The sequence below is a fragment of the Arvicanthis niloticus genome, chromosome 1 (genome assembly GCF_011762505.2).
Source record: "Arvicanthis niloticus isolate mArvNil1 chromosome 1, mArvNil1.pat.X, whole genome shotgun sequence".
Taxonomy (NCBI): Eukaryota; Metazoa; Chordata; class Mammalia; order Rodentia; family Muridae; genus Arvicanthis; species Arvicanthis niloticus.
Genome location: NC_047658.1, coordinates 78,111,080 through 78,131,431, shown reverse-complemented (window position 1 = coordinate 78,131,431; position 20,352 = coordinate 78,111,080). Strand labels below are relative to the sequence as shown.

The 20,352-nt window shown below is 43.5% G+C and overlaps 1 protein-coding gene across 9 annotated transcripts in view; it reads left to right on the top strand.

Moving 5' to 3' along the window:
* Sbf2 (SET binding factor 2) overlaps nt 1-19,393 on the top strand; it is a 293,801-nt gene extending 274,408 nt beyond the window's left edge. For all 9 annotated transcript variants that reach the window (XM_076940847.1, XM_076940858.1, XM_076940824.1 and 6 more), the window contains 8 exons: nt 5,307-5,433; nt 10,071-10,198; nt 11,917-12,150; nt 13,038-13,142; nt 14,340-14,533; nt 15,061-15,148; nt 17,106-17,237; nt 17,912-19,393. In XM_076940847.1, coding sequence (XP_076796962.1) covers nt 5,307-5,433; nt 10,071-10,198; nt 11,917-12,150; nt 13,038-13,142; nt 14,340-14,533; nt 15,061-15,148; nt 17,106-17,237; nt 17,912-18,010 — 1,107 coding nt within the window. In that variant the 3' untranslated portion in view covers nt 18,011-19,393. The remainder of the gene's footprint in view (nt 1-5,306; nt 5,434-10,070; nt 10,199-11,916; nt 12,151-13,037; nt 13,143-14,339; nt 14,534-15,060; nt 15,149-17,105; nt 17,238-17,911) is intronic.
* Nucleotides 19,394-20,352: the final 959 nt, after the last annotated feature.

Genomic DNA, 20,352 nt, shown 5'->3' with positions numbered 1-20,352 from the left:
GGAGTGGCACTATTAGGAAGTGTGGCCTTGTTAGATGAGGTAGGTTTTGTCAAATACTCAAGCCAGGTCTAGTGTGACATTCATTCCCTGATGCCTGCCAATCTGGATGTAGAACTCTAAGCACCATGCCTACCTGCATGCTGCCATGCTTCCCACCATGATAATAATGGCCTAAACCTCTAAAACTGTAAGCCAGCCCCAATTAAATGTTTCCCTTTATAAGAGTTGCCATGGTCTTAGTGTCTCTTCACAGCAATAAAACCCTAAGACAATCAGTTTAGCATAAACTACCGTGACGTATAAATTATATGCCTGCTAGCTTTAGGATAAATTATAATAAATTGTAAGCAACCTGGCATAAAAGTTTAATTTTTTGAGACAGGGTTTCTTCTCTGTGTAGTCCTGTCTGTCCTGGAACTCACTCTGTAGACCAGGTCACCAATGAACCCACAGAGATGTTCCTGCCTCTGCCTCTGGAGTGCACCATCACATCCTAGCCAAAATCAACTTTTAATGAAAGCTCAATTGTTTGCAGGTAAGAGCTTCATGACCAATACAATGTAGCATTCAGGGTCTAAAGCATAGACTGCTGTGTCAGTCCTAGCTGTGTCATGCTAAAAAAAAAAAAAAACAACAACAACTTTATGTGAATTTTTAGTTTGTCTGAAGCTGCCTTGGACATAATACCTCATACATAGTCATCTGAGTGTAGACAAGCCATGACGAAGGTCATGTAATTGTGATACTTTAGGGACTTGACCACAATAGGTATCAGCTTGGATGAAGCAAATTCTTTTATCTCATGGAGAGATTGTTTATAATTTTGAAAACAGAGGAATCTAAGGAATCTGTAGTTAACAAGTAAGTGCTTCTGACTCTTGCTGACTTAATTATACAGTAGTGTTTCATCATCTCCTGCACACTGGTTTGAAGCATTAGCAAATGCCTTCTCTGAATGTCTTTCAAGTAAATGCTCCTGACTTTTACCAAATAATTTTAATTAATACTGTCCTTAGACTTTTAGGTACACAAAACAGAGACAGACCCAACAACACTATAAAAATAAGTTCAAAATTTCACAGTGGCAAAATAAGTTCCTTCCCTGGATAGAATGTGCTCTCTGCTCATTCTAGAATTTATAACACTGAATATAAAAGGCAATTCATGGACATGTTCCAAGATATGTCTATTAGTATTAACAATACAAAGAAAACAGATGAAGCACCATTCTTAAATTAGAAATTTCTCATCATGTAAAAAGCCGTTGTTTATGCCAGTATACCCAGGTGTCAGATGAAGAGTAATGCTACATCACTGTTTCATAATAGCAACATCTGCAGATTTTGTTACTTGTAATAGTAATTGGCCTAACTGAAATGATACTATGACAGGATGCTTCCTTTCCTTGACATAATTGAGCCAAGTTTTTCAAAAGGAAAATATATCCAAAACATAAAAATGAAATTTTTACCTAAGTTTATTTTTAAAACACAATACCAGGGCCAACAAAAGGGCTCAGAGGCCAAAAGTGCTTTCCACCAAGCCTGAGAGTACCCACTCTTATATGATGTCGTCTGACTCCACACACAAACACTAGCACAAGTACAACTGTTTTATGGGACCCCCTCCCAACAGAGATGACCACTAAAACAACAGTTTGTACCCAATTGAAAGTCTTTATTTCCAGCCTTCTGCGACTACACTCAGTCATTCAGAACCTAAGCATAGCCCCAAACACTTAGAGCAAAGAGTTTTTATAAGGCAAAAAAAAAACCACATCCTGGTATCTCATTCAGCAGTTGCAGGAGAGATTTTATGCAAGCAAGTAATTTAACAGAAGCTAAGATAGCCAGTTAGCTGGAGGGAGAGGTTTGCTCAAGCAGGAAGTTTTAACAGAAGGTAAATTAAGTTAGCTGGGGCGTCTTGACCTCAAATTCCTAGAAAAGAGTTGGGTAACTTTCCATGGGGTTCTCCATCAAGGAGATCAAATTCTAGTCAAACCTAAAATGGCCTCATCAAGAATACAAGATGAAGGAACTTCTGCAGTGTCCTGTCACACCTGCACAAACATAACACTAAACAAATAACTGATTTTCAAAAAATAACAAATTAAAAAAAACCTATAGAACCGAAGGGAAAAATATGTGTTTTCATTATGTCTCACTTTGAGAACCTAACAGTGCTGACTGTGCCTTCAGAGTTTATTCACATTGGAGTTGGCTCACTCTGGCCTGATATGGTGGTGTTCCTTCTCACAGTTACTGTATGCCAACACTGAAGGTCCTAACCCAAATGCAAAAGCTGTTTTTCCCTTTAAGACCAGTTCCTTCCTTGTAACCTTGCATGGGGATCGGTACAGCTGCCCCCAGACATTGGTTATGCTAAATTTTGTATGTATATTAGTAAATAGCTACAACTGATGGCTGCATGGTAGAGTCCAGAATGTTGCCTGCCTCCTATCCAACTGAAATCTGCTAAACTTCACATAAATCAAATGGTTTTAAAACGAAGCCATTTTCCATTGCCTTTTAATATCATGAGTTTTGAAGCCTTATGTGAAGGGCCAACACAGTACAAAATACACTGTTAGTCCTTCCTAAATCTTACTTTGTGCAGTCACAAGTTATTGTCAATGTTAAAGTGTCCCTCAAACATTTTTGTGGAGTGAATTCTCTAATAGAGACCTGAACCTTTCTTCCTCTGGAAATATTGACTTGGCCTATGACTCCTGAATGTTTGTTCCCATGTTTGCTGGAGTAGTCTGTCCTTGTAAGCTACTGCTACATCTGAGCATACTGTAGTTTCTGCCTCCCCAACTCTTTGTTCGTTGTCAGGAAGCCAGGGTCCATCCTCATCTCGTCATCTTCACTGTCCGGCTACATAACGCTATGAGTCACCAGCTCTCCATGTGTGGAGAGTACACATGTGTGTACTAATTCCATCTCAAGTCTTGAACTAGAAAACTTTGTGTGACGTCAGAGGACAGGACAGGGAGGAAGCCTGAAGTCTGAATGCTGCTTTTGAGAAAGGAACCAGAACAGCTGGGTACAGAGGTGTAGCGGGCATGGTACAGTGCCTGCCCGCTATGTGCAGGGTCCTGCATTTAATTGCCAGCACCACCAGAAGAGGAAACAAAGGCCTGCATGGTGGTACACACCTTCAGTCTCACAGTCGAAAGCCAGAGACAAGTGGATCTATGAGTTTGATACCACCCTGCTCTACATAGTGACTGGGACATCCAGAGCTACAGAGTAAGACCCTGTCTACTCAACAACAACGAAAGGGAGAGGGACGAGCATTTGAATGAGAATTCTATCATTACAACATTCAGCAGGCACTTAACAAAACAAGAGGGGACAGTTCTTATTTATTTTTCCATTACAGAAATGAGGAAAATATTACTAAATCTAGTATCATTTTTTCTTAAGACAAGGTCTCAGGCTAGAGAGAGGGATCAAGTGGTTAAGAGCACAAATTGCTCTTCCCAGCACCCACATCAGGTGACTTACTACTAGCCTGTGACCCCAGCTCCAGGGGATCACACGCCTCTGACTTCTGCTTGTATTCCTGTGTACATACCCTCCCCCACACAAACATATAATTTAAAATAATAGAACTTTTTTTTAAGGCAGGGTCTCACTATGTAGCCCTGGCTAGCCAATAACTTACAAGAGCTCCACCTGCCTCTACCTCCAGAGTACTGAGATTAAAGGCATGCACCACCAAACCAGGCCAGAGGAACTTATTTTAATGTACAATGATAAATCTATATAATAATGTTATCTGACTTGAGTTTTATTTAATTATAATTGTAAACTTTCCAACTATTCTTAGTCTTTTTAATTAGTTGTTTTTATACTATAATCACAGGACACCCAATTAGGGTCTAATTCCTGTATTTTCACTAATGAGAACATTCATACTACAGATGGTTACAGTTCTAAAAGGCTACACTCCTCAGTATTCAGAACATAACAAGAAAGAGGCACCATTGTGTGCAGGCCCACTGTGTATACTTCAGATGCTTTTAGCATATCTCCTGTTTTATTTAGCATTACTTAATAAAGTAAACATTTAGTTAATCAAAAAATCAGTTAAGTATTCTGTGTTTGTTTGTGTGTGTGTGTGTGTGTGAGAGAGAGAGAGAGAGAGAGAGAGAGAGAGAGAGAGAGAGAGAGAATATCACAGAAAACTAGGTGTCTAACCAGATGATAAACTTTTCAAATGTTTATTTTTAATAGGTGTTTTTGTTAGCTTCATACATGAACACTGCATATACATCACCCCCACCCTCCAACTCCTACCTTGTCTTTCTTTCCCTTCCAGACTCAGGATCTCTTACTTATTGTTACACATATACACCTATGCGTGGGTGTGGTGTGTATGCACACATGTGTATGTATAGCTTATTGTGGTCCTTTAACTTTGTTTATATACACGCATGTCAAGAGCTAGCACCCTCTGGAGGAGCTCATCCCTGGATGAGAGTGACTCTCTTCTCCCAGAAGCCATTATTCACCTGTAGCTCTTCTTTTTTTGTTTGTTTGTTTGTTTTTGTTTTTCAATTTTTTTGAGACAGGGTTTCTCTGTATAGGCCGGGCTGTCCTGGAACTCACTCTGTAGACCAGGCTGGCCTTGAACTTAGAAATCCTCCTGCCTCTGCCTCCCAAGTGCTGGGATTAAAGGTGTGCGCCACCACCGCCCGGCTGTAGCTCTTTATCTAGGGTCCAGCTGTGGAGTTTCCCATCTACAGTAGCTTGTCAGCTGGTGTTGTCAGCTGGTCTTGTTCAGGCGTCCATATTCATAGTTCATTTCTCCTTTGTATCTAGAGGACACTATGTAACAGAAAGCATCCAGACTTCTGACTCATAGAGTCTCATGAGTCCATTTGTGTGTGTTTTTACACTGTTTGCCACACAAGAAAAGCCACACATTATGTTAATTTATATTTGTCAATTTTTTTGGCACATGATAGTGTTGTGAATAGAGCCAAACAACACAGCATTCAAATTTGTGCCTAAAAGTTTCTGTTGAATAGTGTTACTGACCCTAAGCCTCCTCACATGTAAATTGAGAGCAACAAGGCCTGTCTTGCAGTGTTGTAGAAATTACATAAGAAGCCCTAGTCTAGTGTCATACATAGTAGGAACTCAAACAACCTGCCCCTCCTGTCTCTGCAGTGGTGGAGGTTCGAGCATTTGTCAGATGATGACCAGAGGTCTGCTGCATATTTCAGCTAAGTGTTCTGTGGCACGGCTTTTACTCTGCTGTTGGACTCTCACTCTTTCTTTGTTTGTATATTTCAGGTTCACAATCAGTATCCAACAGAGTTTGAATTCAATCTCTATTACCTGAAGTTCTTGGCTTTCCACTATGTGTCTAATCGCTTTAAAACATTTCTCCTGGATTCAGACTATGAAAGACTAGAACATGGTATGTATTTATATGGCCCTGTCCTATCTTTTTTTGTTGGTTTTGCGTGTTTTTAGTGGAAACTTCAGTGAAATAACTGATCCCAAACAACTGAGTGTGAAGTGATTGGAGTTACTGCCCAGTTCCAGGGAGATGTGCATTGTTAGCCATTAGTTACAGAAGTACTCATTCTTGTCCTACCTTTATAAAGTTAAATATGCTTACTATTAACAACTCTTAAGCACTGCCATTGTGTAGGAGACATGTTTAGTTCATAATATTTCCATTCTTGTCCACTCTGATAGAAAGGACCTGTACACGGTGGCAGTTTGGATAGCAGTTCATGCAAAAGATTCCAAACCAAACAGACACCAAGTTAAATTCTAGCACCACTGGTTACAGGCTATACTTTGGGAGAGTAAGGACTCTCTCTGAGCCTTAGCCTCCTCATCTATAGATGGGGACAGTGGTAAGGTACAATAGGGCCATAGTGACCACAGGTGGAAGCAGTGAGCAGTTTCTCAGCGTGTTTGCTATCATGTAATAAGCACTTGAGGAATTGTAGACAACAGTATCATTATTACCGTTTCTAATAGCTACATTTGTGAAAAGTAGATTCTGAAAATGTATTAAAACATTTTCTGGGAAATTGTTGTTAGGAAACAGGGAGATATGCATGACAATTTTTGTTAACACGTAAAGAGAAGGGAGGGAGGGAGGGAGGGAGGGAGGGAGGAAGGAAGGAAGGAAGGAAGGAAGGAAGGAAGGAAGGAGCAGCTAGCACTTGTTCCAGGTGGCTTGGTCAGAAGGCTTGTCTAGTATGCACAAAGCCCTGGGTCCTCTTGTGTGCATCATGTAAACCAAACACAATCCTACGTATGCCTAAAATTCTAGAAGTCAGGAGATGTAGAATTAGAGTAAAACAAAGTTGGTATTCTCTGTACATCATATGTAACAGTATTTAGAAAGAAGACCTTTCATAATTAAAGCTTTACTAGGGATCTCTATTTAAAAGCTAAAGTCAAGAAGTACTACTTCAAGGGCATGTTGTCGAAATTGTCTATAATATTTCACTTTGGGTGAAGGGAAGAACATTGGCCAGACCATTCATCCTAGGCCTTTGTCACACATTATATCATAGTCAGAAACAGTCTCTTTAGCAGCATGTGGTAGGGAGCAGAGCTGATGACAGCTCTGGATCTGGCCTTTAGCTAGCCTTCGTGTGGCAGGCTCAGTCAGTGTTATCACTAAAAGATGTATCATATGCATATATGGCTGTCAGTGAAATACTAAGTTAGTCTGAAAATTACCTTCACCCCATGCACATGTGGCCAGAGACCAAGATGCCTGCTCTGCCAGATGAGGTCTCTATTTACAGAAATGCTAAAATCTGGACAACTGGGGAATATCCAGGCAGCACCTCCAGCCAACTTAATCAGAACATGAGGGTGGGACCTGGGCAGCCAGAGCTTCTTAAAGCTTCCAAGTGATTCTGCCATGTTGACAAGACTGAGTGTTCCACTGACCCAGTAGGGATAGCATCAAAACTAAGATAGAAAGTGAGACAGTAGGTGAGCAGCTTCATCTCTCAGCCGCTGTTAGCTTGCCTGAAACTGGCCAGGGCTCTGTCTGTCCTGTCTGAGATCTAAAAAAACTGGATTAAGAGAATGTTTTACCAAACATGTTGACAGGTTGCTGTGATTAAAGATACTTGGAGTGTATTTGGCATAATTCTAACACCTCTCTGGATGTTTTAACGATATATAGTGAGCTTGTGAATTTTAAGAATACTGCTCTGCTGATTGTTGATGTGGTAGATACTGCAGGAAAAATTTCCCATGGCCTGAGGTCAGTATTTTGGTCAGGCTTCAAGAATGGCATATATAGCTTGATCATGCTAGCCCTATTTGTTCTGGGAGTACTTTTATTCCTGCCCATCGTGTTAAAGCTTGTCTTTAACAACATCAACATGTTGACAGCCAAAGTACATGGCTTGAACCTGAAAATGGATCCCCAGATAGATTTATTAATTTAACAGGCTGGCAAGCCAAGGATAGGTAAGATTCTGCAAAGAGCCTTAACAACCTAAGACAGAAGGGCATTGCTTTGGATAATGCATATTCCATAATGGGTAAGGAAGGCATTCTTGTCAGAACAACCTAAGACAGCCTCAGTCTTGTTAATGAAATAAAAAGGAGGGGAAAGGCAGAGAGCCTTTGGGGCTTCTTGGCAAGAATCTGACATGGCCCAAGGACAAGGAAATGGGCTGCTTGGCAGGAATCTGACATGGCCCAAGGACAAGGAAATGGGCTGCTTGGCAGGAATCTGACATGGCCCAAGGACAAGGAAATGGGCTGCTTGGCAGGAATCTGACATTGGCCAAGGACAAATAAATGGGCTTCAGGCAGGAATCTGACATTAGGCTAGAACAAAGAAGTAATTTCAGGCAGGAATCTAAATATTAGGCTAGAACAAAAAAGTAATTTCAGACAGGAATCTAAATTTTAGGCTAGAACAAGGAAGTAGGCTTTAGACATGAAAATGACCTTGGGCTAGGACAGGGAAGTAGGCTGAGATATTTTGGTCATCCCGATAAGCCCTTAGAAACAGTGATCACAGGAGTGTTCACGTAATTGGGTTTAATGCCTTGCTTTTTCTTTGTCTATTTGTATTTATTGTCTTGCTTGTTCCTTGACTATGTACATCTATTGTATTACTAGACCCTCAACCTAGAACTGACCTTAATACATACATGTAATTAAAATGGTATAAAAGCAAGAAGGAGGAGGGGGAGGTTCTAGGGAGGGGAAATAATGAGGAAAGGGGATGACATCTGTATTGTAAATAAATAAAATATCCAATTAAAAAAAATTATTTTCAGGCAACACATCTTTAATATCAGCACTCAGGAGGCAGAGGCAGGCAGATCTCAGTGAATTTCCAGGCCAGGCTTGGCTACAAAGTGAGTTCTAGAACAGCCGATGCTATACACAGAGAAACACTGTCTCAGAGCGGGGAAAAGGAAGGAAAGAAAGAAGGAAGGAAGGATGAATGAATGATTTTCATCCTTATTTCACATGTTTTTTATAACTACCTAACCTATTTAGAATCCTAGAATGTCATTACCAAAGGGTTCTCTATCCAAACTGGCTCATAAGCCAGTCCAGTCTAGGTTGCCTAGTTGGAGTCTTTCCTTGATGGGTATACATACCAATTCTGCAGCCTACTCAGTCACAGTAATACTAGTTACCAACAGCTGTGAGAACCGTCCTCCTCTACCTGCCAGGGTCAACAAGTAGAGACTAGGGCTCTCGGCCACCACTGCTGTACTTCACTAGTCCTGCCTCACGGTCTCATCAGAAAAGCCTCATCACCATGTCCACTGTCTTGAAAGAATAGTGTATTGCTGTTTTGGAATTGACCTTGATAGGGCTGATGGCTCAAACATTTTTTTAAAGTGTTCCTTATGTTTGCAATTACTCTGAGACAGTCATCTGGATTCTGTAAAACAAAAAGAGCCCATTGACTATGGTTCCAGTCACCAGGTAGCACCAAGATGGAAGAGGAGAGGAGTGTGTCCTGAGAAACAGAGGCCACCTCTTATATCTTCTGTCTTTCTCCTGTCTAAACCCTATCTCACAGCCTCCAGAGTGCTCCTTCCTCTAGTGAAACTGTGAGATGACTTTAACAGTTCAACTTTAAACTCTTAATGACTTATACCTGAGACTCATCCCCAGAGATTCTGATACAATTGTTCTGAAGCAAGACATGGGCATTGAGATTTTTCAAATTTTGGCTTTTCTAATATGATCAAGGTTGAGAGCCACTGAGCAGGAGTCTGCAGTTAAAAGACAAGGAGGGAAGAACAAAGTGGAAAGGAAGCAATCGTGGGTCTTGGGGCTCACAATTAAAGGGATTTTGTATAGCCTAGGGCCTGAGTCAGTCTCTTGTGGTAAAAAGTTAACTTTTTACAGGATTGTTTCCTGCAAAGCTTCCAGGATTATTCTTGCCTCACGTGGCATATGTACCCTTCCCTCCCCAGTAGAAACAAAGAGTGCTCAGCCTGGCATGGTGGCACACACCCACTGTAACCCCAGCACTCAGGAGCAGAGGCAAGCTGATTGCAAGTTCCAGGACAGCCAGGGCTACAGAGAGACCATGGGGAGGGGGTGAGATACAAGAATCTACATTTATTTAGTCACTTGAGACAGAACACACTCTCTGCCATCCAGAGTCTCTATTGTAGTACAAATAAACTTTTAAACAAGAATATGCTTTAAATTGCTTCATAATAAGCAATTTAATTATTAATTAATAAGCATAAAATTATGTTTTCAACTGAGCTTTCTCTAAAGTCCATTTTCTATTAAAAAATGCGTAGCCTGTCTGCTGGCTCCTCTGTGGCTACACATTCAGAAGCAGGCATACGTGGGAAAGCCCCGATATCCCGCACTTCATCCAGGTTTGGCTAGCTTATCCCTGCTTTTTGTTAGTTACCCTGTTAGCAGGTAGCTTTTAAGATTTTTGCACATTTCTTGCTACTTTCAGAAATATAAGAAATATTTCACTTTTTCTTCTTTGTGTTTCATACTTTTAGAAAAATGTTCTGTTTTTTTTTTTTTTTTTTTTATTTTGGTTGATTTTTTTTTAATTTGCAGGAACTTTATTTGATGATAAAGGTGACAAGCACGCCAAGAAAGGAGTTTGTATCTGGGAGTGTATTGACAAGATGCACAGGCGGAGTCCCATTTTCTTCAATTACTTATACTCACCAGTGGAAACAGAGGTAGAGTTACAAAATCATTTGTCTTTTTCTAAATGTTCTGTATAAGTTTCCCTTCTAGTATATGTAAGCATTTGAGTAGGTTTTTATCCCAAAGGTACTTAAAAGTTTGAGGCAGCATAAGTTTGAGTCGTAAGGGAAATGGGAGACTATTCACTGAATACTTGATGAAAATCTAGGAGCTAGAACTTAGAAGGGGCAATGTCAACACACTCAAAGCAAAGAGCTTTACCTGTGTAGGATTAAAGGTGTACCACCACACCAGGCCATAGTTGACATTTTTAAATGCTTTAGTATATAATAAACCTGAGGAAGGGCACTGACATTTAGACCTTAGCCCAGAGGACAGCATATCTAAGGGCCAGCAAGGCTTGGTCGGATATATCTGCATGATCTAGTCCAAACTGCAACAGGCAGGTTTGACTGCCTAAAGCTGGTGCTGATAACCCAGATCTCTAGAAGAATAGCAAGTATTCGTAACAGTTGAACCATCTCTCTAGTCCATAATTTCATCTTTTACTTATTCATGGGGCTCAGTGTGGGGCACATGCCTTTGATCCTAGCACTTAAGTGATAGGAGCAGGGGGAAGTGCCAGCCTCCTCTACATTGTGAGTTCTAGGACAACCTGAGCTGCATAACAAGACTTTGTCTCAAAAACATCACTAAAAATGATTCCTGGATGGGAACAGCTTTATACACAGCATACTCAGGTCTGGGACGGTGTGATAGACAGAACTTGAGTGCTTAGGGGATGCAGAGTCCCTGCCCTAGCCCAAGCATTTAGAACTCTCTCTGGCCTTTCTCCAGTGGGACCTACAACTAGAAACCAAATGTTCATTTTTAAGTGCTGTCTTAGTTTGGGTATCATTACTATGAAGAGACACCATGACCAAGGCCACTCTTATAAAGAAAAACATTTAGTTGGGGCTGGCTTACAGTTTCGGAGGTTCAGTCCATTATCAGCATGGCAGCATGCAGGCAGCATGCAGGCTGGAGAAGGAGCTGAGAGTTCTACATCTTGAACCAAAGGCAACCAGGAGGAGGCTCTCTTCCCCAGGCAACCAGGAGGAGGGTCTCCTCCTTACTGGGCAGAGCCTGAGCATAAGACCTTGAAGCCCACCACAGTGACTCATTTCCTACAACCAAGGCTACACCTCCTAATACTGCCACTTTCCTTGGGCCAAGCATATTCAAACCACCACAGGTGGCTTCTCATCCAGTCCTTGCTGTGGGCACCTCCACATTCCTGACCTAAATCCAAGCCTCTCATTAGGCTACTTCCCTAGTCAGCCTGCCTTGCCAGTGCATGAGTGCCAAGGCCTACAGGAATCAAGTAGCTGCTTGGCAAGGGATGAACAGAGTTCGACTTTGTGGCCTAGGGTATACACAAATGTTTATACAAGGCCAGGGTAGGAGGAGAAGGTTAAGCTGAGGGGACCATCTTCCTCTGTGTCACTACTTCCTACTATAGAACTATGAGTAACACAAGAACCTTTTATTTGAACTTGACCTTCCAAATCATTAGGAGGTTACATTTATTGGGGAAGGAAGGTTTTAACATGTTTTATTTGATAACTTATCAAATATATAAGTTTTAAATATTTAGATGAATTTATATACACGTGCCCTACCCTCTATAAATATAAGGGGCTGCCTAGTAGTGAGTACCAGGTACTTCAGGGTTGAGATAAAATTACATTTCAACATTTTCTTTAAACAGGCCCTGAAGCCTAATGTAAATGTCTCCAGCCTAAAGAAGTGGGATTACTACACAGAAGAGACCCTGTCTGCAGGTCCTTCATACGACTGGATGATGCTGACCCCCAAGCATTTTCCCTACGAGGAGTCAGATGGAGCTGGACAAGCTGGGCCCCAGAGTCAGAGGAAGACAGTGTGGCCATGCTATGATGATGTGACCTGCAGCCAGCCAGATGCCCTCACACGACTTTTCAGTGTAAGTCAGCCATATGTAGACACACCTACAGGTACTTTGAGCTCCAGGAGGCAGCTCAGACTTACATTCTTACATCTGTAATGGCTCCCTTAACTCTGGGCTGTATCACAGATAGCATTCTGAATCTAAAACATCCAGCCTTGATCCCATGCTGCAGTGGACACCACACTTAAACTGTTGGCAACGGCACCCTTCAAAGTGACTTTGTAGTGCTACAAGGAAGCAGCTGAGAAAACAGAGCCATTCGCCTGGGCTGCCAGGGCTGCTTGAGTTAGCTCTAGGCAATAGCTTTCATGGGTGCTTTCCTTCCCTTGGTTAGAAATATGGAGAAATAGCTGGTGACCTGGTGAGACAATTTATGCAAGGCACATTCTGGAGTGGAGCCATCCTGGCAGTAGCCATCTAGGAACAGCTTTGTGTTCTGATGTGGGCCAGACAGTTCCTGAAGAGCCCTCTCTGTTGTCAAGCCAGGAAGAATACGCTGCAGTGATGGCTGTCGCAGACCCCTGTCAGAGTAAAATCATTTTCATGAGAATCTCTTGGTTCATTCTTTGCACATCTGGTTTGATGTTCCAAAGTTAAGGGGACTTCAAGAAAAACTTGTACCTGCCCAGTCCTTCAGGCTGGGACATGGGCCCACAGTTGGCCTTTAGCTTTGGTCATCAGATTTCCTACAGGCTGTCTAAGAGTGAAGGTGTTTGAGACACAGACTACATTTCTTACTATTTGAGTCAATCTGCTAAGTCCTAATAAATCATGAAACTCAGCTACACTCTAGCCGTGCTGCTCATCTGGGCCTGGTACAGAGGAAACCTGTGCCTCTGGGGACATCCTAACCTTCCGTGAAATACTGCTCTGTCAAAACTCTCTTTTTCATTTCTTTGCAGGAAATTGAAAAATTGGAGCATAAATTGAACCAGACTCCTGAGAAATGGCACCAGCTTTGGGAAAAAGTTACCATGGACCTCAAGGAAGAGCCAAGAACAGATCATGTGAGCTTGCAAAGGACCCTGAGCTTGGGAGTGTGCTAGATCAGATGGAGCCCACAACCTGCAACCCAGCCATGCTTGTGGCCAGAGAAAATGGTAGAAAGAGGGGTCATGCCCTGGGGGTCCAGGGCAGAATGTTCCAGATGACCAAATGCTTCGTGAATGTCTTGTTCCCCACAGTGACATAATGCACATGTTTCAGGCTCTGAGTCCAGAGGAAATTACTGGGTTCTCTCTCTCAGTGCCACTGTGGTCTCTGTTGACCTACCACAAGGAACAGGGAATGCCAAGCCTATGGTTGCTCCAGAGAAACAAGCAAAGAGGAAGTATTCTAAGACGACAGCTTATGCTACTTTCTGTTTCCCATACTTCCTTTTCTGTTCGCTTTCTGTTTCTTGTACCCTGTTTTCTATTTCTGCCATTAGAAATGTTTATCAAGCACCTGTGTCCAAGGGACTGAGCCCTATGTAGTCCACAGTGGGTGTGGTTTTTAACCTCATGCATGAGGAGGAAGGTAGAGAGATCTCAGTTACTAACTGCCAGGGCCACCACTCAGACAGACCCACAGCAGACAGACTCTCAGTCCCACACAGGAAGTGGGGACTCATGAATGTTCTGAAGAGCATGTCAGGTAGGAGAAAGCAAGATGAATGAGTGAGAAGACAGCCCTTGATCAGAGGGCCTGGGCTGAGCCTTCCCTTCAGCCTTCCTCCCACCACTGTTCAGAAACTGCTACCACTTGGGCATAAAGCATCATCAGCTAGAGACCATGTATTGTTTCTAGATTTTTTTTTATTATGAAAGTAAGTCGTATTTTAAAGTAACAGTACACAGAAGGTTGTCAAAAGATGCATAAACTAGAAATAAGAGGTTTACCTTATGTGATATTTTAAACCTGCCTTGTTGGCATACATGCCACTAATTTGCATCATTTTGGTAGTTGTCTAAACTCCATCAGAAAGGAACAGCAGTTGTGTGGTTTGTTTGTTTGTTTGTTTGTTTACCTGTCCCCAAATAATAAATATTTAGTTTATTCAACTTTTCATACGAAAACAAACAAACAGAGGATAAATATGTCTTTGTACACTTGCTGGCTCACTAGTGAATTTTTACCCTGAGATGCATTTGAATGAATGAAATTATCAGGTTTTGGGGAAAGCCACTGGGAAACGTTCCTAGCTCCGATTCTGTCTTTTTCAGTCCCTAAGACACTCGTCAGGGTCCCCAGGAATTGCATCTACCAATGTGCCTTCCTATCAGAAGAGGCCTGCACTGCACCCGCTGCACCGCAGCCCCAGCGAGGATCACAGTGCCACCACGGCCCCGTCCAATGGCGTAGAGCACAGGGCGGCGACACTTTACAGCCAGTACACATCCAAGAACGACGAGAACAGGTGATGGAGCTGGATCCCGCAGTGTCAGCCTAAGCAAGCCCTGTGCAAAACAGCCTTTGCAGACTCAAAATGGATTTGCTTTCGATCTTTCGGTTTTAGTTTTCTTAAATGCTTCATTTAGATGGTTTTGTGGGGGACCAATATTTGAGAGACTATGTGTCATGAAATACTTTTTCAATAGTATACATCAAAAATCCTACTTGTCTTGGCTGAAAGAAAAGAATTTACTCACAAAAACTAGGGATGCCAAGGGCATGGTAGTGTCTCTCATGAAGTCTTCAGACTTCTGTTTCCAACTCCGTTTTCCATCAGTATTACAGCATTCCCAGCAAAGCAGAAAGCATAGAAACGAAGAATTTCTAACCAGGGGAGTGTTGACCCCAGCAGACAGAATCGGCCTCTCCCCAAAGAGCTAGGGACTGACTCCAAGGAGGGCTCTGACTAGGGAGACAGAAGCCTGACAAACAAAAGCCAGCATTCTGTTTGTTAATAAAGGTCAGAATAAACTGTTTTGTTTTTTCTTCTAGATCCTTTGAAGGAACATTATACAAAAGAGGAGCACTGCTGAAAGGCTGGAAACCCCGCTGGTTTGTTTTAGACGTAACAAAACACCAGGTAAGACCCAAAGACTTGCTCAGCCCAGGCTTGCCTCTGTCCCTGCTTTGTCTTTCTCACACAGTCTGCTCACCCAGGGCCTCACCTATGCAGATGGTGGCTCTTCCTAGGCCCCAAATGCCCCTGAGCCCTGGCAGCAATCTTTGGAAGGAAGTTTTAAAGCAGCCTCTACCTGGAGTACAGCTAAGGCAAGACAGTTGAGCCCAGTGTGCCTGAGCACTGGAACTCTGATCCATAAATGCCTCATCTTAACATAAAGGTCTGGAAGCATCCGCGAGCTTTAACCTGGTACATGAATGTAGGAGCCTGTGTCCGCCCAGTCCCAAGCAGGGTACAACTGTCCTTCATCCTTGCCGCAGAAAAATCCACTTATGACTGAATTTACTCCACAGTTACTGCACCCCACACACACACTGCACTGGTTACTAAGCAGGGGACTCACTAGAAGAGGAGAGCAGTGGGAGGAAGTGTGCCCACCCAGCCCTGGGATTCACAGCAGGCTAGACTAGACCTCCCTTAAGACATCTCCGCCATGCTTTTAACTATTGCCCTAACTGCTACAGGTTAGACTTCCCATGGTGCTCTCTGCTCCGGTACTCTCCATCCACCCCATAGCACCTTCATTACAAGAGCACTGCTGCCTCGGCTTCAGGCTGACTTGTTTGTGGTCAGAATGCAGTATCAGGAAGGACCTCAACTGTGGGTCAGCGTCAGGAGGACCCCTTCCAGGTCAAGGCTGGTCTGGGGCCACATTTTCCTCTGGTTCAAGTGCTTTCTTGGTTTTTTTGTTTGTTTGTTTGTTTGTTGACCCGTATGAAGACAGTTGAGATTTTCAAATAAACAAACAGAAGCCCTTTTTAGAGCAGCATTTTAAAATAGCAGTGTCCCTGGAATCACAGAACCTTCACTGTGTAGAAAAGTTCCATTAAACTACTAAATATAACATAGGAAAAATCATGATTTTACTATAATTTAAAATTACATCAAATTATACTTGTATTCTTACCAATTTTCTGGAGTTCTGTAGCACGGAAAGTGTAAGGCTTTTCCATTTAGTCCCGCTGACACTGTGCCTGGAGGTGGGGGCCCGAGCCACAGTGATGGAAACGCCAATCGCATTCCTGCCCTGTATGCTGGAATCCCGACTGGGCCAGGAAGGCTTTCACCAGCAAGCTTTTAAAATACTTCATTTCTTCTTATTCCAAAGTAATACATGGTTGTTTTGCCAAATGTAAACATCAAGAAGAGCTGGCAGCTGGGAGCTGTCTGTGATGTCCCTGGGCGCCATTTTAGACTGCGCTCTTCTCCTTCCAACTTGCTGTTGCTTTGGAAGCCCTCCTTGTCCTTCGTCCATCCCAGTGCCATGCTGAGCTGACGAGCATTTCCTGTCCTGTTTAAAGCAGAGGTGGGAGGGGCTGCACATCCTCATCCTAACGTCTTTCTGAGCCGGTTTCTGAAAGCAAGCGTATGGGGTCCTTGCCGCTGTACTGTCCCTCAGTCAGGAAAGGCTCTTGTCATTTCATTTGTTGGGCCAGACTGGGGAGACTCCGGCTGTCTGTAGCTCAGTGGTGTTTCTTCTGTGACGCGCCATTGAGATCTTTTGACCTTTTTCAACTGGATTGAATTGAACATCCAGGAATTTCTCTTCTATAGGTTTTGGTTTGTTTGTTTGTTTTCTTTCTTTTTTTTAAGACAGGGTTTCTCTGGGTAACAGCACTGGCTGTCCTGGAACTCACTTTGAGGACCAGGCTTACCTTGAACTCAGAGAGACCCACTGCCTCCCAGGTGCTGGGATTAAAGGTGTGTGCAAGAGGCAGCCAGTGGTATTGATGCTGGAGTAGTCTTCCATGCAGAGTTAGCACCGACAAGCAAGGTGCAGAGGAATGTGATCAGATATGGTCTGGAAAGCCATGCCATGTCCCCTTTCTGTGTCCCATCTGTCTCTTTTTGGTCCTAGCTCCGATACTATGATTCAGGGGAAGACACAAGCTGTAAAGGCCACATTGATCTGGCTGAAGTAGAAATGGTTATTCCTGCCGGCCCCAGCATGGGAGCTCCAAAGTATACAAGTGACAAGGCTTTCTTTGATGTAAGTTCCTCTTTCCTGTTCTGCACGTCTCTCCATGACCTCCAAACATTATAGAACCCCCCACCCCCAGGAGTTGGCAGTCACTAAAAAGGGGTGTTTAATTAAGGCTGTGGGTGAGTGGCAAGAGAATCCTCATGACTTTCCTTTTCACACTGCCCAGCACTGTCCCCTCCTCTGCCTTTGCTACAGCACTGTCACTGCCCATAGTCACTGGAGTGAGGAAAGGACAGTCAGTCAGGAGAGTGGGAAAGGATGGATACAAGGAGAGCCAACATCTTCCCAGAGTTGTCTTTGATGAAGGAGATGGGGATGGGGTCCCAGGACCAGCTAGTGCCTCTGGCCTTTCTTAGATAGCACCAAAGCAAGAACAGTGTGCAAAGCTCTCAGGAGAGCTGTGCTACCCCTAACAGAAACTCGGGCCAGGGAACAGCACCATACCCTGCAGAAGGATGGAGAATGTAGTCTATTACTCTATAAAACTGTCTTCATTTTAAGGACTAGTTAGTCAGGGACTAGATAAGTCATCTGTTTGCATGGCCTTTAAAATAGCCCAAGACCTACTCATGATGTTAGAACTGGCAGTTATGTCTGTCCAGGATGGAGTTAGTTTGATACTCACTCAAAGCCAAAAGCAGCCCTGCTTAGATCTACCCTTCTGTCATTTGGTTCGGTAGCTCAAGACCAGCAAGCGAGTGTACAACTTCTGTGCCCAGGATGGACAGAGTGCCCAGCAATGGATGGACAGGATCCAGAGCTGCATCTCTGATGCCTGAAGCCCATGCTCAGACAAGCACAAGAGGAACCAACGTATCTGCCTGACAGGGCGATGACGGTCATCCCAAGGCCCGAGGCTCTGCTTACTCTGTCCCCTCTTGAAGCAATTTCCATGTCACACAGGTCTGGGCAGGAGCCCTGGCCCTCTTCCTGCAGCATTCCAACAGGATTTAAGTGGCTGGGGATCAGAGGATTCCTCCAGACCTGCTGCCGTCATCTCCTAGGCAAGGTGGCTCCCACCTGAGTCCTCAGTGAGGGCTCTCTTGTTCTCCAAAGCCATAACTTCCTTTGAGATCTTTTGACAACAGAAACCCAAACCTTCAAAGGTCACTGTACATCCTCATAGGCCTCCCATCAGACATACTACTTTACTGCCTGATCTCTGAGTTGCTCAGTTCCCTGGTGCTGCCAAAAGGTGCTTTCATGGTCCCTGCCCAGAGCTTCACAGCAGGAGACATCGGTACTCAGTGGCAGGCAAAGAGGGGGTTGCAACAGTGGCTCAGTGTGACCTGAGCCAGTGCAGGAACACTGCTTCAAACCACCAGTCTCTGAGGACACAGCGCCTGGGTCCTGTGTTCTCTCCTGTTCCTGACAGCTTTCTGTAAAGTAACAAGCAGGAGCAGAGCATGCGACCCCACAGAACACTAGCACGGAGCTAACCTAGAAGCCAGCTGGACAGACAACTACTGCCAGCACGTGGGACAAGGCCAGATAACCAGACAGCACTGCTTGTGAGAACTGCTCTTACAGCCTCCCAGTTACAATAACCTTGTTTCCTTAAGCCTAAACTCAAGGATGCTTTTCACCTGTGGGGAACCTGAGCAGACACTGCTGCTGCCAACCCCAGTGGCTTGATCAGTGTGTTTTGAAATGTTAATATGTTAAATACCAAACTAATATTTCAAAATATGTATATATGATTTCTATATCCTGATTTTTCAGATAGCCTGCTTATAATTTAATATAAAAATAACTAAACTGATTCATAAGATTTTAGTAATAAAAGGTTGTTTCCTTTTTAAAGAATAAAAACTACTTTGTAGATTTAAAATAAATCAAATTTTCAAATTAAAAATTATCAACTCACTAGAAGATAGAACTGTATTAATATATAAGAAATTGGGAAGAATGAAGGACTTTTTTATCATATTCATTTTATAAATTCGCCACCTGTGAAAATGGTTTTTGCACATTATTTGTATTTTCTTTGTATATGAAATAATTTTTTGTACTTTAAACTCTGGACCCCATTGTACTTTCAGCTCTTTGAAGCTGTGCCCACTACTGCTTTTGTAACTGGATTCTTTTAACTCCCATGAAGGCATTGTGTGCCGTATGCTCACTAACCACCCAGAATTAAATTTATTTCTTAAGAAAAAGAACCTCTTGAGTGCTGTGAAGTCAGGTCCATCCGCTCTGCACTGTGCCATCCGTACTCAGGAACTGCATGGGGCCAAGGCTCCGTCTAAACTCTGACCGAGATGCTGAACTGCAGCCGTGGCTTCTGGATCCCGACAGCTCTGCGGCATTCGGGGAAAGCCTCGAGCGCCCTAGCTCCTGCCTCTCCTGAGCCAGCTTCTGGCGTGTGGCAGATTATGATTTCAGGCAGAAGACACTGAAGTCTTGCTGGGTCACAGACATTTCTGGGTTGAGGAGTTGGTTTCTGCAGGGGACATTTTGTCCAACAGTCTTTGGAGTTTACCTCACACAGCTGAAAGGAATGCTGGTCCTTATGTCAGCCAGGAGCTTCAGCACCTTGGGTGAAGTAGTGCCAGCCAGGGGGGTCACAGGCCACCTCAGTGACCAACTAGGACCTGCACAGTGCCATACTGTGTCCCTGAAATTCTGTTAGGAGGGAAACTGGAATTGGGCAGGTTCTGTGCTCACAACATTGAACTGCTCTCCATAGCTGCAGTCAGAACTAAAGGGAGGTGGGGGAGAGGGAGAGAAAAGCCAAGGCTGTTGCTGGTCCTACTTATGGCTCTGGAAAGATGGAGTTGTGGGGCTTGCTAGCATAGGTCCCATTGTAGCCAAGCCCTGTGTCCTCTCAAGTCCTCACCCACTGTCCCTACTCCAGAGCCAGTGCTCACTCTAACAACTGCTTCCCTCCACGGAAACTGGCATCTTTATTGTGTTGTGATTTAGGAGTTATTTAGTAATACCATCATAGGATGAAGACATTGTGAGAACCTCAGGTGATGAGCAGGCAATGCCCTCATAGGATTGTGGGCGTATGCCATCACATGCCATCACATGCCGGCTCTTGTTAGTGGCATTCTTTATATAACTCACATACTCAGAATGCTGTTTCAGAGTCACTGATAGAAAACTCATCACGAGG